We start from the raw sequence: 20,556 nt of genomic DNA, 5'->3' as shown, positions 1-20,556 counted from the left end.
AATACTTTCAAGCTTATTTAGTTGCTTTATATAACCTTATTTTTGAAGTGGAGACTTTTAAAAATGTAAAGTATGTATACTTCAGACAACACCACACTACTTTTACGGTGAAAATACAGAATTTAGAGCTGTGGAGACTTTGGAGACTTTTGAAAAAACTTGCAAAATTGCTTGTCGTGCTAGTAAATATCAAGGTTTTTAAGAAAACTCAACGTTTTTCTTTAATTTTTAGATAAATTAATACTTTCAAGATATTAGCACAAGCAAAGATTTTTCTTATACACATACAATATCTAGTGTTCGGGTTTACAAAAATGTTTCATACATACGTCATACATATGCACAACATACATATATGTACATATTTTTACTACCACTGAATTATCCAATTACAGCAGTTTGCAGTTTCAATGCATAATCTCGTTTATCAGCATTCCAACCGCAAATTGAAAAACAATCAAGTGACATATTTTAGAAATGCAAATTTCGCTGTCCATATAGTAAATGCAGCTGATAGTGTTTCTAAGGTTCATTGAAACTGAAAATAAATTTGGAATAATTTTTGGGAAAATAAACAACAAAATGTATGCAGTAATGTTTGTAGTTATGCTTGTGCGCAACCAAGCGCGTGCACGTTAATCGCTATTATACAAAATATGTATACGAGTATAAATATATATGTATATATGTATGTGTATATATATGTGAGTAAGCATGTAAGTTGTACATACTATACATATGTATGTTTGGTTGCGTACACGGCGAATGGCTATTTCAGTTCCTGTAATGCAATCAATTCGATCGCCTGAAAACAATAATAAACTGTATAATTGAAAGCCATAAAAACAATATTAAACGGCAATAGTGAATACTAAACGAAATTTAGTACAAATATTGTGTATGTAATAGTAAGTGTTTAGATGATGGAGTAATAATGCAATAGTAGATAAATAAGCGCGGACCGTTAGTCAATAATATGAAATAGTTTTGAAGTTGATGTGTATGAAATTTATAGCAAAGAACAAATATTTTATATATTTAGAACTGAAAGCTTTTGTAAATTTTTTTTTAGATTTTTGGAGACTTTGGAGACTTTTCGGTTTTGATAATTTACGTAATTAATAGGTGAATTCTTTGGATTGAGAAGTTTTTTATATTCAAAATGGATTTAATGTGTATTTTACTGTAGTGTAGAGTTTGGATATGGTTTGATTACACATATTTTGTTGTTCCAGTGAACTTGCAGTGTTGAATTGTCATTTTTAAGTTTTTTGCTGCAGTGGAGACTTTGGAGAGTTTCTCAAAATTCATATTTTAAGTCTTTCATTACGCTATTTTAGTTATAAGTAATTTATTCTTGTATAAGTCATAAAATTTTATGTTTGTAGACTTTTCAAAAATAAATTTTAGCTTCCTCTCACATTTGTTTCATACATAGCAACAGCTTTAATGTTAACTTTGTCCTTTACCTATGCACCTTTACTTCCATCGCAACACATACGCTATACTTTTCGCTTTAAAATTTTATTTCTATCTCTAAGCTACACTTTTCTCCAAATAATTGCTGTTATTTTACATTTCCATATAAAATTTGTCAATTAATTATTTGCTTTTCATTCCGTATTGCTGCACAAAATTCGAAAACAAAAACAATGCATGCAGCAAATATGTAAGCAAAACAAAACTATGGAGCGTAAACACACCAGCACAAAAACGAGTCAACAATCATAACACAAAATTTACTTATACTTATACATATTTAAATATTCATTTCGTTATTTGTAAATAAAAGCAAATTTCGAACATATGCCACACGCGCACACCCGCACAAACATTTATGCAAATATTTAACCGTTATGTGCTTATAACCATTTACATATGCTCAAATTAAAACACATTTTATTGCTGTTGTTGTTGTTGCTGTTGTGCGCATTTTAATAAACATTTGGCAATTGCCAACTTTCCTTGTTTTCACTTTAATACAGTTAACTGTGTGCGGTGGTGCGGTTCCATTGTGTGGCCCAACGCTGCGTATACGTAATTTCTAAATGTGCAAATGGCATGCATGCATGAAAATGCGTTTGTTCATGCATGTGTGGGTGCATGTTGCTCCAAATGCTGACTAGCGACTATTTGTGTTTGCGATTTAAATTTGTTTACATGTTTTCGCATTAAAAGCAAAATAATCAAATCTCGTATTAATATTGATCGATACATTTAATACGCATGATTATGCAGGTCCTTGTTGGCGGAAAGGAGGGCAGTGCAGTATGCATGCAATGCGAAATTATTTAATATTTTCATTGTGCTTTTCGCTAAACGGATTTGCATATTCAATGCAGGGGAGAAAAATTAAATTAATCAGTAGAGAATGGAAATCAATATTTTGAACGGAAAATTTGGGAAATATTTTCGTTGAATTTTCAATATCTTTTTATTTTTTGCTATGATAAAAATATAAATGTAACTATATACAGACCTTAGCTGGTGAAAATTCTATGAAAATATTTTTAAAATTTTTCTTAAAATTATAATTAAAAATAACTTACTTCACACAAAATTTTTCAAATTTTTTGAATATTATTTTTAATTTCTTTGTTATATTTTTAAATATTTAGTTGTTTCTGTCTTTACACACCAACATATTCTCTTTATATTTTCAACAAATTAAAAATATTAGATAATATTAAGGGGAAGAATTAGTGTGAATTTCTTGTAACATCACCATTAATACGTGGTGAACCCGATTCCCCAATCGATGAGGAGTAGCAGACTTTCCATTGCCTGATTATGAAGAGGTTCGAATAGAAATAACCCGCTTGAAGATCAAAAAAGCGTCAGGGCCCGATGGAATGCCCACCGAGCTGTCCAAATAGAACGACGAAGACAAGGTGCATGTATAATCTTCTTTGCAAGATATGGTCGGATGAAAGCAGACCCAGAACCTAAGTGTGCTCTGCCAAATTCACAAAAAGATGAACCTCACAATCTGCGCCAATTACCGTGTGATAAGCCTCTTTAAAATCGCATATAAGGTTTTACCGAGGGTACATATAGGGTATGAAAGACTGAATATTACCGTCAACAGACTGACAGAACCTTACCAGTGTGGCTTTTGAACTGTAAAATCACAATTGAACAGATATTCACTATGCGCCAAATTATGAAAAAGGAAAGTAGGTGGACACACATCATTGATTTTAAATCCCATTTAAGCCTCAACAACAGCGCCTTTAGGGCTGTATAATGAAGCGAAGCATGGGTAAGTTTATGACTCGAACAAGTGAAAATATGTTCCGTCATAAAACAAATAGTCATCGCATTTTCAGTTGGCATACAACTCATTGTTGACAGCTTATCAATATATTAGTACTAATTTTTGTTTTTAATTGCAATTTTAGCGAAAATTGTTATCGTTTTTGGCCTGTCAAATTTTAATTTTTGATCAGTTGAGAGAATTTGTATGTCTTTGTATAGAGAGATTATGGTGTTTTATTTATAGCTCCGCTGTTTCATATGGATGTCCTAAAGTAAGAAATCCGAGGTGTTTTAACCTTGATCTGTTAAAGCTGAAACGTTCAAGGAAAAAGTATTGAGATGATTTTATCTCATATTTTTTCAAACAGCTGATAGTTACAACTGGCTTCAGGTTAAATATTGAATCTTGTCACAGGAATCCTTATTGAATAGTGTCCCGTTAGAACTTCTACAACCACTGAAAAGAGCGAAGAGTTCGTTAGATCTCTTTTAAGTCACCCTAGACTGGAGGGACTTCATTACTGCATAACTGCTAGTAGCTGACCAACACTTGTTGAGATGGTCTGAAGCCCATCAATTCAATAGTGAATCACAAGAAGCCAACGATGTTCCCGCCGGTTCCTATTCGGCAGTTATTGAGACTTTAGTCCTTGTTATAGCAAGCTCATCAACCTTCCGGTTTTCTGCAATACCGCTGTTGTCAAGCAAGCCAGTCTAATCGTATCGTAACTCAATGTTAGATATAAGGAGTCTAGATTTCACTAATCTTGTGCGCACAGGCAGCTGTTCCTATTCTGACAAATGTTGCAATCTGGAGCATTAGATTTTATGACGTTAATTTGCACTTCGGAGACGCTGCAGTGGTGAGAATGCTCAAAGGGTGAGTTGGTAGGTGGTTTCAAACAGTTTACTCCGCTACTAATCCTCCACGCAAGCCTAGATTCAGATTTAGATTTGGAGGAGTTGTTCTTTCTAGTGCCTCAATATAAGTTATATGAGCAGAGATGCGATAGCTGGTGCAATAGACGCGCTTAAAATTAAAATGTTCATAGAGAGTTTAAAAATAATTGAATGGAGCTGATTAAATAGAGCGGCTTAATTTTAGAAGCCTGTAACTCAAAAGTTATTCAAGTTATTCATTTAAAAGTTTAGTATGGTAATTCTAAAGACACATAAATCAGCAATATACTCTGAAGATGGTAAGATTAAATACCAAATATCACTTCATTGTTATCTATAGACCTATATATTATTAAATTTTCTTCCATCTTGATTTTCTCGAAAAAAACTTCCATTAAATTATTGCACCTAATCAACCTTGTTTTTAAAATATTTTGTTATATTTGAGGGTTGAATAATTTACGGTGGCCTACATTTAGGATGATATTCTATTCTGTAGTCGTCGAATGAGACCAACTTTTAGTCTTTATTCTCTAATTCCATTTTCTCAGTTTTCATTCTGTATAGCGAAATCAATACTCTCTAGTATATACATATGCTGCTAGTCGTCAGCTTCTTAACACTTTTCTGTAATATAATAACTGAAGTCTTCAGCATACTGCCTCCACTTTCTATAATTTAATCTGGAATATCTAGTGTCAACTTATTTCTTCTCCTTATAATTTATTCAGTGACAATGTTTAAAGCTAAAGTTTCTACATATCAGTTGCTCTTTCTATTTTCTAGGTTATATTCAATAATCAGTAGTTGCTCTGCTAACTAGTCGGGTATACTTAGAGCGAAATAAATCTTGGTTAGCAAGTCTTTAGCTAACCAAGCGAAAACTGGCAACAGTGATTGCTCAACTATGCTCCAAAAATGTGTAAAGCTCGATTTTCTGCATCTCATCATCTTCTTTTCTTTCTTTTTTCTTGCCTATATCCAATAATCAGTAGTCGTTCTGCTAACTAGTCAGGCATACTTAGAGCGGAATAAATATTATAGAACAAAGTCTTTGGCTAACCAAGCGAAAATTGGCAACAGTGCTCGCACATCTATGCTCTAAATAGGTTATTAATTGCAAGTTCTTGCTTTCAAACTTCAATCCTTAATCTTGGTTATTTCTTCTCTATATTCTACCTTTTCAAACTTCACTACTTTTCCTATTTTACACTTCGATAATGTAATGGAATGTTGCTCTCCAGAACTAATTGCCTCTCATCCTTATTACATATGAAAGAAATTTCATGAATCCCTTCATAATTTCTCGCTGACTCCTAATAAGTACAAACTTTCGCCCATAGCAACAGCTAAAGGCAAAACTTTGATTGCATTTCTGCGGGCAGCTGCGCTCCGGCAACTTGCAACTTGTGGCAAATTAATAGCTTTCCTCAAATTAACAGCTGAACGCTGAAAAGCGCTGCATACAAAGAAAGGAAATGCCGTTACTTTTCATTAATAATTTTGACCTTTCACCGCAGGCTTTTAGAATCGTTTCAATAGCCCATCAAAGTAACTTTGCCGCAAATTTGCAGTGAGGCACCACTGTTGCAAATTTCACTTCAAGCGCTAAACGTTTGTGCGATTGAGTTATAAATCAAACAACAACAACAAACAGCTAAGCATTAGCAGATGTATCAAAAATTGAGTGCCGCTTGGAGGGAATTGCAAAGCTTGCAAAGCTCGAAATGCAAATTAATGCAGGCAACAAAGTGGCGCAACCATATTTGCTTTGAGTATTTTCGCTTGTTGTTGTACGCATTGTTCCAAATTTTCCAGTTTGGCATAGCAACAAAATCGGCAATGAAAACAAAATTTTGCAAATTTCCCCAGCTGCAGTTGATTTTCTAGCCAAAAATTTAAGCATTTCGTTTGCTCGTAACTGTTTTTTGCATACTCTCTCTGGTTGCTGTTGTTGCTGCATTGGTGTATGCCGTGCCGGAACTGCAGCAAACGCAACTGCCGCATTGTTAAGCTGTTTGCATAATCATCTGGGCAACTGAATTGCTATTTTGTATGTGTGTGTGCGTTGCCTTTGAAGAGATAACAAACTACAACAACAATTTTAGGCCTCTGCCAATTTAGAGATTTTGCTGGGATAACATGTGGCGCCTACACATTTTGCTCATTCTGCTTATTCATTGGCTAACATTTTGGTAGCAGAAGTGTTTTTGCAACCTTTTAGCTCATCTGTAGAGATTTATCTCTGCTTAGCCAAATAAAGAACGCTCAATTGAATGCAAAAGGGATTAGCTTGAGATTCTTTTTTGAGAGGCAGGAAATGGTTGGATGAATAGCAGAAAGGTCACAGTTTTGAGGTTTTATTAAGCTTCAAAAGAGGTCCGAAACTTTATGTGGTACATTATGTCGATAAACCAATATATGCAAAATTAATCATCTAAAATTGGGTTGCCAAGTTAGCGTAAAAAAAAAATATATATATAAGAACTATCATACTAATAAGTAGCTATAGTTTTGGTTGTAAAACAACATTTTAGAGCATTTTGTTTTTCAGAGTTGCCAGATTTCTTTTTAACGGAAGCTGCTTTTATTAATGTTTATGCTTTTGTGCACTAATTCTTTCTTAACTTATAATACATAAAAATAAACATAAATTTTTAGGATATAGAGTTGCCATATTGCTTAAAAATAATTTTGAAAAAATATTTCATGAAAGCCAATTTTATATCAATTTTAGTTTTAGTTCTAAAATAAAATTTTAGAACATTTTTATTTTTCAGAGTTGCCACATTTTTGTAATAGCAAGCAGCTCAAAATGAATTTGTAAATGCTTTTAGTTCACTCACTTCCTCTCAGCTGAGAATACATACATATAAATATAAATTTTTAGCACATAGGGATGCCACATTGTTTTAAAAAATGTTTAAAAATTATTTTTCGGGAATTTGGAAATTCCGGATATGAAATTCACTTTATTTTATAAAAAACTGCTTCGAAGAACCCATGAAAAAATGTATTACAGAAGGTCATAGAGCAGAGTTGCCACCTTTTAACAAATATCTAAAAAGAACATGTGAATGAAAAAGAATGTGTGAATGAATTGCATATTGAGGTAAGTTTTGCGACTTCGTTATATGCGGCTGACAAACTTGATTTTTTTGTGGAAAAGGGTTGCCACCCTTCGAGAAAAAATTACATACGCTAATATAATGTATAATAAAATCCTGTCATGAAGTTCACGTTATTTTATAAAGTAAATGCCACGAAGAAGCTACAAAAAAAAAAGAATAAAAAATTATTTTTCCAGAGTTGCCACATTTTAACAAAATATTGGTTAAAGAAAATTGTCTTAAGCAATAATATGTAAAATTTAGTACAACCTTGCCCTTTATTGATTATACAAATTTTTGTTTTTTTTTTCTGGAATAGGGTTGCCAAGTATAAAAGAAAAATATACAAAACAATTACATATGTAAATATAATTTTTTATAAAGCTGCAAAAAAATGCATGATATTTCTTAAAAAAATGCTACACGGAAGCCATGAAAAAAATTATAAAAAATCCCTTAAGTAGAGTTGCCACCTTTTTAATAAATATAAAAAAGAACGCCTTTAAGAATAGTGCAAAAAATTTAATAAAATTTCAATACTTCATAATTAGCGTAAGATAGGTGATGGCATAGAGTTGCCACACCTCTAACGAATACTGAAAACAAAATTAAAATATTGGAGTAGAGTTTTAAACTGCATTATTGATTTGGCGACGAAGTTCAGTTTTGCAGAACACAAATAAGTTTCTAATATTAGAGTTGCCACCCCGCTTTCATTGAGTTAATGATTAAAAGCGTTTTTTGAAAGTTTCCTTAAGATATTATTTCGATAATACATATGTACATATTTAGAATATGTTTAAAGGCCGTACTTCTGAAAAGAGTTGCCACCTATTACAAGCGGTTTTAATTTGACATAAAAATTAAAGGTATTTTTTAACGTTGTAATGGGTTATCATGAGTATTAATAGTTATAATATATTTTAAAGCAAGTCATCTGAAAAGGGTTGCCACCTATTTCAAAAAGTAATAGTTTGACATAAAAATTAAAAATGTTTTTAAACGTTGCAATAGGTTATTTTGAGTCTCAATATTATTTATTTTAAAGCAATGCATCTGAAAAGTGATGCCACCTTTAAAAAAAATTGGTTAATGTAAATAGTGTAGTAATATTCAGACAATAATTTGGAAATATGCCTGTGAATTAGTATAAAATTATTTGGTGTAAAATTTCCATTAGTTTTACTATAGACTGCAAAGAGTTGCCATCTAATGCGTTTTTTTTTTTAAAAAAAGTTATCAAGCTCTTAAAAAATCACCCTTTATAAGCAAAGTTAAAAATAGCATAAATTTAGAAAATAAAAAGAGATAATGGTAATAAATTTAATAATAACGGCAAATTAATCAACGCGCGTTATAACAACTTGGTAACAAAGTGATGAGGTTGCCATATTTTTTTTAATTTCAAACACTTATAATTTGCTTCCGTAAGGTTATTGACTTGAACTGTTCGCTAATAAGCAATTTTGTAATTATCATGCAAGTCTATATATGCTTAGTCAGCCAATTTCGTAAACTTATTATTCCAAAAGATTTAACAATTTACCTGCATTTGCATCTACATATGACTCCCCGCATAGTTCAATAAATAATTTTACTTGACAGAAATATCCGCAAAATACCGGAAAATAGTGAAAATCAAATTATGAAATTTGTGCAGAAAAGCAGCAAAGTTACCTGCCATAAGCACGCGCTAATAAGCAAAAGCAGTCAAGTACTTAGGCGGAAGTCGATGACATGGCGTATACTTGACATTAATTTAATATTTTCAATTTCCAGCGCAAGCGACAGAAGCACACATGCTTAAGTATTATAGAGGTATAAGTAAGTTAGCGATGTGTTAGTATGTGTGCTGGTATGTTTATGTGTGTGCTAGTGTGTTGGTGTGTGTGCTAGTATGTTGGTGTGTGTATGTCAGGCTAACATTTAACCGTTTTGCCGGCATATGAATGATCAAAGGAAATGAGGAAAACGTTGATAACGCACAAACTTTCAGCGCATAAGTAAATGAAGTGAAACGATTAAGCAGAATTGAGTAGAAATGCATTTCACGCACACGCAAACACACGTATATGTATGTGCGAGTATGCAATGCCATGCCACTTGGCTTACCGCTTATGAAATGCCATAAATTATAAGTCGAAAGTTGCGCTTGAACGGCGACACGAAAGGTAAACTAAAAGAATGGTGACAAAGTCAAAGCGTAGAGCGTTAGAAAAGCTAGAGAAAGGATGGGAAAAGAGGCGGTAGAGGGCGTGGAAATAGCAAGCAAACGCTGAATTAATTTGCCGCGCAGTCAGTGGAAATAGTTTTTCATTGAAATTCTTGACAAAAACATAATTGGCCACTTGATGTCAGCGAAAAGACAGCGCGAAAAGGGTGGAGAAAGAAGAAAAGGCTGAAGGAAGAAAAACAAGGTGGAAAAAGAGGAAAAGGCTGAAGGAAGAAAAAACAAGGTGGAGGAAGAAGAAAAGTGTGCAGAAAGAAGAACAAACAGCAGCGCTTGCCTTGGCACATGTAAAGTGAGCTCAACAAATTCTGCCGCCAAGCAGTCAGTCACCGCGCTCATAAAGACCGCCAGCAAGATGTTAGTTTAAAGGTCTTGCCAGCACACACTTGGCTTGCCAATCAACAGCAGCTGCAATAACAACAGCAACAACCACCAACTTAGCGAAAAATTCAATTAGTGGAAACGTTTACATTTGCGGCCAAAAAGGTAAGTGAAAGAAAGTAAAAAGAAACGCGCTGTGTGGTGACAGCTGACGCAGCAAGCAAGTGATTGCCTCGCGCAACCTTCGTGAGTGAACGATATGCCTTTCCGCACGGTAAAACCAATTGACATACGGGGCTCTACTCAGCTTATGGGTATGATGGGCACTACCCGGTGTGATCTCGCTTCGATGTGTTGTGTTTATGTTAGTCAATCAAATGGAATGATAACGAAGTTTTTGTGGTGAGGTTGTGGTGGTGCATGTAATATAGCACGCGAAACCACTAAAAGGTGGTAAAAGTAAAATTGTTGCAATAACTTTTATTAATAATATTAAAAACAGAAATAAACTTAAACCACAGCTGCAAAAGTGCATTTCTTATGGAATAAAAGGGTATCCAAGGATTCTTAATTTGATTTTCATCGGTCAGTTTGTATGGCAGCTATATGCTAGAGTGGTCCGATCCGAACAATATCTTCGGATATAGTAGGGTGGAGTAAGATTGTAGACTATACTAAATTTTGTGAAGATACCTCGTCAAATGAAAAAGTTTTCCATACAAGCATCGAGTTTTGATCGGCCAGTTTGTATGGCAGCTATGTGCTATAGCAGTTCGATTTAAATAATTTCTTCGGAAGTTATAGCACTATTACCGGTAATTTTCTGTGAAAAATTTTGTAAAGATATTTCGGTAAATAAAAAAGTTTTTCTTACAAGTACTTGATTTTGATCTTTCAGTTTGTATGGCAGCTATATCCTATAGTAGTCCTATATCAGCGGTTCCGACATGTAAAGAGCTTCTAGATAAGGAAAAAATGTGTGTGAAATTTCAGATTGATAACTCGAAAACTTAGGGGTTTGTTCGCTTGAATACAGAGGGTTACGGCTCAATTGACTCAGCTCGTCAAGTCGATTATCCATATCAATTTTTATCGAATCGCCGATGTTATTTCTGCATGTTCAAACTGCGTATTACTATTCGCAGCTAGCCTACTTAGCATAGGCCGTCCAGTATCCGCCAGCTGTGATTCTGGTAGTAGTCTGAGCTCAGCCTTACCAACAGAGCCAAATGAATACACCACAATAACAACAGAAAACCCAACAGAAAGAACAACAAAACCAGGATGGTCAAGACGAGGAATACGGAGTGGTCTTCTGTAGAAGCGGTAAGATACTTAGATCCCTTATACTGATCGTCACTCCAATAGAAATTTTTAAACAAGTGGCAGCTTTCCAAATTTGTTTTAAAATTATTAAGCGATGGCAACTCCGTTAAGAAATGTTTTTAAAAATAAATACTCTCAAACTCTTCTATTTAATATCCATATCAATTAAATTTATTTGAAATTTATGACAGGTGGCAAGCTTCGCAAAAATTATTCGATTTTAAACCATCACACAGCTATATTTAGACACCTATGTACATATGTTTGTTGTAGTTTTCATTTTAGATTTTTCATTTCTCTACATTGAAGTTCTTAAACAGGTGGCAACTTTTCAAATTAGTTTTAATATTTTTAAGCGATGGCAACACTGCTCATAAATTTGATTGAAAATAAGCACTTTCAAAACTCTACCACTAGATATCCATATCAATAAATTTTTTACAAAATTTATAACAGGTGGCAACCCTGTCAAAAATTGTGTTATTTTAATCCATTATAAGGCTATGTTTAGAAAACTACATATGTATGTTTGTTATAGCTTTCACTTTAGATTTTTAACTTGTGTACATTAAAATTCATAAACAGGTGGCAACTTTCCAAATTAATGACGTTATATGAGTAGCTATTAACTCGTATACATATGGTTTATTTTTTGAATATTTTCAGTGCTTGTTGCCTTGATTCTAGTATTGAAATACATTTATAAGGGTACTATATACATACACACATACTAATACACCCATACACTCCTACATATTGTACATAGGCCCACATGAGTGCTGCTGGTTTTCCACATCCTTCTTCCGTTTGTGCAATCGTCTGCCTAGAAAACTTGGTAATTAAGCCGAGCTATGTTATCAAGCAGCAGCAACATGCACATGTGAGCACAACAACAGCAACAACAACCGGCAAATGTGGCAAAGGAAATATAGCTGGCGGCCCACTCATTGGAAATGACTAGCCATGCGTAGATATAATGAACAGCAAAGCGGCCACAATAGTGGCACACAACAAGCACAACAACAACACATGTAAGCTAATAGCATTAAACAAAAGGTCAAGAGCATTGATGCGTAGTACAGTTAGCTGTGCACACTCGAAGTGCTCAACCTCTAAATCCAAACACTAAAATGCATGCTAACACACACACAAATACAAATACAATATGAGTACATGTGTTGGTATGTATGTGTGTGTGCTTGAAATTCACTATTTTCGCTTCGCAATGCGAGCTCTTGAGCGCCTTTCGGACCTTACACTTCACTAATAAGGTTTTAGTGTTGTTTTTGTTGTGCCCCAAGTGGCGTTGGCGCTGGCGCTAGTTTTTGATACACGCCTCAACTCAGCGCGCCTGTGTATCCGGCCCTCTCGATAATGCTGCTGTTGATGGCTTATAATTGTCGGCTATGAATGAGTTCGGTTCAGCAGAGTTGAGTGGCGTTAAAGTGTTGGTTTGGCGTTGACTTGCCTTTGATTGAAATTTAAAAGGCGCAAGGCATGGAGCAGCGAATGATTAGCTGTAGCTAGTTGTTATGCCTTTCGAAGTTGGCTGTCTGGCTTGCTATTGCAGGCCGTATTTCGTTGCTGTGCGTTAGAATTGATCTTTGATGATTGCTGGCTGAGTGTGCTGTCTCTTGACTTGTTAGTAGCTAAGGTTGGAATAATTTTGGACACACGCAACATAATTGGCATGCGTCTGGAGTATATCGCATCAGCCTTTTTTATTTTGTGTATTTTGTTATTTGTTCCTTTGATAACAAAATTAAATGTTTTTTACAACTTTTGAACTAGTATTATTTATTAAATTTTTTCATAACTAGTCCGCAACTAGTTACAAAAAGAACAATATCGAACTAGTTACTTTAGGACAAGATTTTATTTATTTAATTTCTTTGAATTTCATATTTATTTTTTCTACAAAGACTCGATACAGTACTTTGAGACAATAGTTTCTTTAAACAATGAAAATTTATTCTATGTAAATACACTAAAATTCTTGAACTGACTATTTGAAAACTAGTTACTTTAGGTCCAGTTTTTTAATTTAACTAATATTAAATTTTTATATATGATCTCGTATTAAAATTTCATAAGTTTTCTGAAACAGTTATTTGAATCCAATATTTAACTAGTTACTTTAGGACCAGTTTTTTATTTAACTAATATTTTTATATATGGTCTTAAATCCATTTAACAGACCGAACTTTATACTACAATTACAGTATCTTTCATAACTAGTTATTAAAGGAACAATAGTGAATTAGTTACCTTAGGAGTTACTTTAGCTTTTATTTATTTAATTCTTTTGAATTTCACATTCTATTTTTCAAGGAAAAGTCAATATTTCTTATTTCCATAAAATTCGCCATAATTAGCACTCTTCAGTAAACACAATGGATTCGTAAATACACACTTGTACGAGTACATATGTATGTATTTATTATATTAAAAAACATCTTTTTTTGTGTTAAAAATATGTCGGGAAGCCGGAAAATTCCCAGTAAAGAACTACAAAGCGGTATTCAAGGTTGTGCTTCATTTGCACTTGACTTCAGAAATTCTGTTGAAAAATTATTTCGCAGAAAAATCGCAATTATTCTCTGATTTACATAATTTTTTCGCAATAAATTCGTTTGAATCGTGCACAGACTTCACAAAAACAAAAGAAATCAAGCAAAGCAATACGTTGAAATTGTATTTTTCTGATAGACAGGCACATCATTAAGATAATAATGTGTCAAAACTGGACACTAAACTGGAGTGACGCAGGGCGGACTGATAGGCGAATGCACAAGTGGAACAAAGTCGCAGTATTGGCAATTAAACGAAAGAGAGGCGTTGAAACAATTCACCGAATTCAATGGAAACGTAAAAGCCTGAATAGACAAAACAAAGAAAATATAACGAAATAGGCACAGGAAATTCGCCTTTATGGTTTGAGTAGCGCAAATTATTCGGCACGTGTCATTAGCAAGATACTAATTTGTGAAAACAATAATTTTTGTTGAACATTGGTAAGGGAAGAGTGTGTTATTTCAGTGAGAAATTTTTAGTAATATATTGTTTACTGCTAGGATTTGGTTTAGTTCAGAGAAAGGCGTAAGAATTACATATTTTATCATAAGTTTTGATTCAAGATATTTTTGAGCCTGTGATATTCCACCTTGTTTCCAGACTTTTTTCTATAGGGGTATGTAAGGTCTAAAGTAAGTATATGCAGACAATCTCGTTTCGATTCACGCCTGTCCTAAAATGGTCGAACGAGTCATCGAAAATTGGACTCAACGAACCATCTGGGACGTAGCTGCGGTTAACAGAGAGAATCCTCAAAAAATGTTCTTTGGAATAATAATAAACATTCACATTGAAATTTGAAGTAAGGGAATCTTGAAATGCATCACTCTTTCCAAAGTCCACTTGTTGTTCGCACTATGCTTCGCCACTGCGTATACGTAATAACTGATTCGTATGCACTAAAATTTTGATTCTTTAAAACTTAATTTAATATGAATAATGCAACAAAATAGTTTCTTATAAATAATAACATAATAATTTACAGTGTTGCCACCTTTTGTAAATTTTGTGTTGTTTAAGCCTTTCGTCTGTCATGCCAGAATCGCTGGTAGTTATTGAAAGAGATAAATTCAAAAAAGTTAAAACCAAGGTTGCCATATTTTTTAAAATAGAGAAAAAATTATGAAAGCTTAGATCAAAAAAACCAAAATAATAGTTATTTAGGTGTCCCAATAATTTTATATAATATTGAAAATAAATATTTTTTGGTTATAATATTATTTACAGTGTTGCCACATTTACCTTTAATACAACTTTTCAATTCTTTAAAGCCTGAGATGTTAGAATCTTTACAGAGATAGTTACTGAAAACGATAAATTCTAAAATGCTAAAACCAATGTTGCCACATTTTTAAAGACATTGAGAAAATTTTTTAAGGTAGGGTACTAAATATTTATTTAGGCGTCACTTTAATGTCATTCAAAGTTGCATATAAAAAATTTGTAAATACATACATACATACATATGTATGTATATGGTAAAATATTTTCTTACGAGGTTGCCACTTGTTTTATTATAAATTTTGCTACTCTTGAATGGTTTCGTTTCAGATGTCAGAACCACTGAAATATCAGTTATTGAAAATGATAAATTTTGAATGTTTAAAAAAGAGTAGCCATCTTATTCATAAGATAGAAAAATTAATCAAAAGTAAGAGTAAAATTACAGAAGATTTTTTGCAGTATTATTTGCCTGTTCTGCCCTACATTCGGAATGTTTTTCAATTTCAGAATAATTTTTTTTTTGAATGGAATGTTAATTATTTATGATTGTGATCAAGATGTTAAAAATTTTAATATGGTATTTTTTAAATTCTAAAATATTTCAAAAATATTTATTTGGAAAAATTATTGCCAAGAAATTTTTTTATTTTATTTTTAATTTAATTTTAATTTTAAATTTAATATTTATTTTAATTTTATTTTTAATTTTAATTTAATTTTAGTTTTTTTTAGATTTAATTTTAATTGTAATTGTTATATAATTTTTGTTTTAATTTAAATTTAGTTTTTAATTTTAATTTTGATTTTATTTACAATATTAATTTTATTTATTAATTTTAATTGTAGTTTCAATTTTAATATTTGGTTTAATTTTAATTATAATTTTAGTTTTAGTATTAATTTTAAAATTAATTATAATACTTTTTTTATTTTTATTTTATTTGCATTTTTGGTTTTATTTTAATTTCAATTTTAATGTTTATTTTAATTTAAAATTTCAATATTTTTCTGTGAAAATTTTACCATAAATCTCAAATACTCTCAATTTGCAATTATGTTTCCACATGTCACTTCTTAGTTTATAAATTTAGCCAATTTATCTTCTCAATAGCTTGCAATGATGACGATACTTTATTATTGTTCTTGTGGCACACTGTCAAAGTGCACAAAATTATTAAACAGCAAATTACTCCGAACACTTAATGCCACTTGAGTTGCAATAAATTACATATTTGTGCACAGTTGATTTGCCGTGAAAGTACTAAATTGAAATAATTAAAACAAGCACGTTGATTCAAATTGAAAATCTCCTGTGGAAAGCACAGGGCGTATACATAATATTTTGCTAGCATTGAAAACATAGCATATATTGCGGTGCTTAGAAGAATTTCGGTGACAGGAAAAGCTTTTACCAAATCTCTCAGACAAACACACACATAAACAGTAATTTAAAATGCACGTGTGGATGTGTGTGTGTGCATTTATGTAATTATAGTTGAAGTGCCTTGGCAGCAATTGCCTTTTTTGCCACATTTCCGAGCTCACTTATTTATTAATTCATTTTGTGGCTGGCACTGCATTCACCTTTGGCATTTTAAGTACTCATTGCATGAGTAAAATGTGTAGACACACACATACATAAACATATATGTGTAAATATATTACATTACGCTTTTGCTATTTCGCTTATTCATTCGCTCTTTCTTTCTCGCCTTGAAACAAATGCCACTGATGGCTATCTACCGTAATGACTGCCATTTCATTATACTCACCGATATGAAGACCTCCTCGGCCTGCTGCAGTATGGCCACACGTGACCAACCGAATTTTTTCATTAATTTTATACGTGTCGGATTGTGTACCGTTGCGGAGGGATGTGTGCGAAATAGTGTTGGAAAGCGACTGCGATCCGAGAGTGCCGGACTCGAGGCACCATAGCAGAGCTGAAATACAGTAGAGAAGAAACATACATATATTTAAAATCTGTGGTGCAAGCGCGTTGTAAAATGTGTGTGTGTTGAATTGTGGTCGAAAGTGGCGAAAAACCACAGAAAATGTTTTTGTTTTTTAATTTATGTTTTTATATATAAAAAAAAAAATTAATAAAATCTTCACGTATCAGCCACTGCATATGTGTTGTTAATGCGCTTGAGTGTGGTTGCTTCGTATATAAATGACATTACTCTGTGCTTTTTGCTCTTACGAACTCTCTTTCACCTCTTTGTTGGCTTTTGTGGCTGCACTTGGCGCTTTTTTTTCACCAGCAGCCACATTGTATATTTTGTGGCCAAAGTGCAGTTAAAAGATTTTCAAGTAATTAATTTTGTTAGACACAAATGGCACGCGAGTGTAAACAAAGATCCCTGTAGGAAAGAATTTTGTGCTGCTGAATTTTTTTCGAATTTTGGTTTATTGGAGTAAGTTTTGGTGTTTTTTCTGTTAATATAGAGGCCTATAGTTGTTTTCAAGTAGTTTAAAAAATAATATTATACTACTCCGAAACTAATTACTTTTGAACTAGTAAGTTTTTACCTAATAATAAACTAGTTTGTTTCGGATTAGTTTCGTTTGCTCCTACAAAGATGAAAAAAACTATTTTTTGTTAGTATTATAGTCAAAAAAACTGTTTTTTATCATTTCAAAACAAATTACTTTGTATCTAGTAAAGTTTTAAGTAGTCTGAAACTGGTATGTATCGACATAGTTTCGGTTGTGCTTACTTAGGTAATAAAAAATAATTTTTCATACTCTTAAATTAATAATACTCTTTTTATGCTACGCCAAAACTAGTTTCTTTTGAACTAGTATATTTTTATATAAACCTAGCTTTTATTACGGTTTAGTTTAGGTTGTGGTTATCAAATAATTTTTAGGTTTTAATATTTTCTGTATTCACTAAAACTTTTTTATACTATATCCTAACTAGTTACTTTTGAACTAGTATATTTTTATGTAGTCTGAAACTAGTTTGCTTGTGATTGGTTTAGTTTGTGTTTACCAAGTTGCTTCCTGAGCAATTAGTGCAAGATTAAATAATTTTACGAAACATTGAAATTTTCGTTTAAATTCGCACAAAACTTTGAATTAACTACCTGAAAACTAGACTTGGATAGTTACTTTCTGAACAGTTTATGGTTTAATAAAGTTTCAAGAATTAATTAAATTAATATTAAATTTCTTTTATAACTAGTTCTCAACTAGTTGCAAAAGGAACAATATCGAACCAGTTACTTTATAACCAGCTTTTATTTGTTTAATTTAGATTTAAATTTCAAATCTTTTCTGAAAGTAGTTACTTGAACCCAACACTGAACTAGTTACTTTAGGACCAGTATTTTTTATTTAATTAATAATAAATTTTTATATGCGGTGTAAAATCTATTTAACATACCGAACTTTCTATTTTCGAATGTTTTCTGAAATTTGATTTTGCCCAACATTGAACTAGTTTCCTTAGGACCAGTTCTTCTTTCTTAATTAATATTAAAATTGTATATATGGTGTTAAAAGATATCAAAGATTTCTGTTCCTTTCATATGCTGGAATGTTTCTCACTCGCTATTCTTACTCGCTATCTTAACGCGCTTATTCCAGTGCTTTTCACTAATTTTTTTTAATTATCCTGTTCCTTGCATATGCATTTTATCTCATTAGCACTAAGCTACTTAAAAATGCTCGCGCTCCCAGTCAGCGTCCATGCGCTTGGAATATGACAGCACTGTCCCGCAGGTGATACTCCGGCGCACATATGCACCGCCATTAGCCTTAATTAGCCCGCAAGTGCAACCAACGGGGAGGCAATATGAAGCATGTAGAGCAAGGCAGTTGGCGAGCGTATATTTAATTCCGGCGCAAATGTAATTATATTCTTCGTTTTGGGAGAAAAACAATTTATTTTAATTCCGGTAATTTCTTCTTCGTCTATTTATAACAATTAGTTAAGCAGTGGCAATGTTTTAAAAATTATGTGTCTACAACACATAAGAACCCGCCGGTGTTAATTTTTAAATTCTGAGGAGAGTAAGCACAAATGAGAGTTAAGAAAATTGTATTGCTTGCCATGAAGAAATGTCAAATACTGGAAAGATTTTTCCGTGCTTCATTTATTTTTAGCTTGTCCTAGCAATTAGACTTCAACTGTTAAAAGTTAAATTGTTTAAATTTCTGGTTGTTAGATATATGGAGATAGGACCTTTCTTAAGTACGAGGTATGGTAAATATTAGGTTAGATCGAAGGCATGATTCTCACAAGGAAGCTAACCTAGACCTTCCGCTTGACCAACTGTGAACTCAGGTCATTTGTGATCCCCAGCATTCATTGCTTTGAATCACCAGACTTTTATAGGTGATTAATATCAAACCTAGACGCTTTGTGAGGTTCAACAAAAGTGAACCATCAAGATAATTTCAATTGAAATTTAGTCTCGATCCGCCGAAAGGAAAAAGTATACAGGGAATAAAAGAGTTAACATTATTAAAATTCCATTCAAATTCTATATCAACAAGGGCAGATTTTGAGGAATTAAAATTGTACGAATACATGCAGCCTTATGGACTATGGGTGCTGAATACAGTACCAGAAAGGTAGTAAAAAAAGTAAAGGGCGGCCTCTTCGTCGAAAAGACCAATAGCAGAGGTATTGAAGTACAATTGTCGTTACGAAGTAGTGCGAGTACTCACTTTTGTAGCGAAAAATGTATGCCATAGTTGTGGTTCGGTCAGAAGCACTAAGAAAACCCGCCGACTTCGAAATAAGGTGCCCGGGAGGATTACGAAACAATCTTTAGCTCATTTGGGCAAAAAACAAACACTTCAGATGTAATGTAAATGTAATATAAATGTAAATGGAATGGATTCAAATATTATCGGTTTTAAGTTTTAAGCCCCTACATCAATAACAGCGAAACAAAGTATGAAAGTCCACTTTAAATGGTTTCAAGCGACAGAAGACTAAACTAGATATACCCCATGAAGTTCCTCAAAGCAAGTATATATGCTAGAAAATACTTTTCAAATACGTAAAGTCTTGAAAAAGGCACAGAGGCATCGCTGGAAACTGCAAAACCGATGAGCTTGCTCGATACCACACCCTTAACTCTAGCCCAACCGATTCGGAACTAATGGGTACTCTGCTGCCCTCTCGTACTCTTTCTTTGTCTCCATGGAGTTCTCTTGAGCTTTACAATAATTAAAACTTGTGCGGATAAGAGAATCTTCTAGTCCAGGGCGGCACGCAAAATGTCCTCTGTACTTATTGTTCTTAGCAAGGTTCATGCCACCGCTATGAAAGATGTTAATACTGGATAATTTCCAGTAGGCCCACCAGCCTTGAGGGTCAATACATTGTGGAATGTAAATTGCAGTATGGGAGGTGAAGTGGAATTATCGAGACACTTTCTGTTGAATTGTCTAGCTTTTGCCACACTAAGGGTGAAACAACTTTGAGTGAACCTAGCAAGTTAGCTGGGATTGAAATTTTCATAAGGGTCTGATCATTCGTGTACAGAAGTTTTGGGAGCTTATAAAAGACCAGCAGTGTTCACATCTGACTCTTATACTCTTAGTGCGAGGATCAGCTCAACGGCCAAACAATGGAAAAGTTAGCTCGGTTCA

General features: G+C 33.0%; 1 protein-coding gene across 3 annotated transcripts in view; it reads right to left on the bottom strand.

The window, feature by feature from the left end:
• LOC105221829 (gamma-aminobutyric acid type B receptor subunit 1) overlaps positions 1-20,556 on the bottom strand; it is a 394,872-nt gene that overhangs the window by 95,082 nt on the left and 279,234 nt on the right. For all 3 annotated transcript variants that reach the window (XR_007422804.1, XM_049457025.1, XM_049457029.1), the window contains exon 4: positions 16,716-16,886. Coding sequence is in view for 2 of the 3 variants with exons in the window: in XM_049457025.1 (XP_049312982.1) it covers positions 16,716-16,886 (171 nt within the window). In the remaining variant the exon portion in view is untranslated. The remainder of the gene's footprint in view (positions 1-16,715; positions 16,887-20,556) is intronic.

This window comes from Bactrocera dorsalis, chromosome 1, assembly GCF_023373825.1.
Source record: "Bactrocera dorsalis isolate Fly_Bdor chromosome 1, ASM2337382v1, whole genome shotgun sequence".
NCBI classification, from domain to species: Eukaryota; Metazoa; Arthropoda; class Insecta; order Diptera; family Tephritidae; genus Bactrocera; species Bactrocera dorsalis.
Note: the sequence above shows the minus strand (reverse complement) of the source record. Positions and strands in the feature narration are given on the sequence as shown.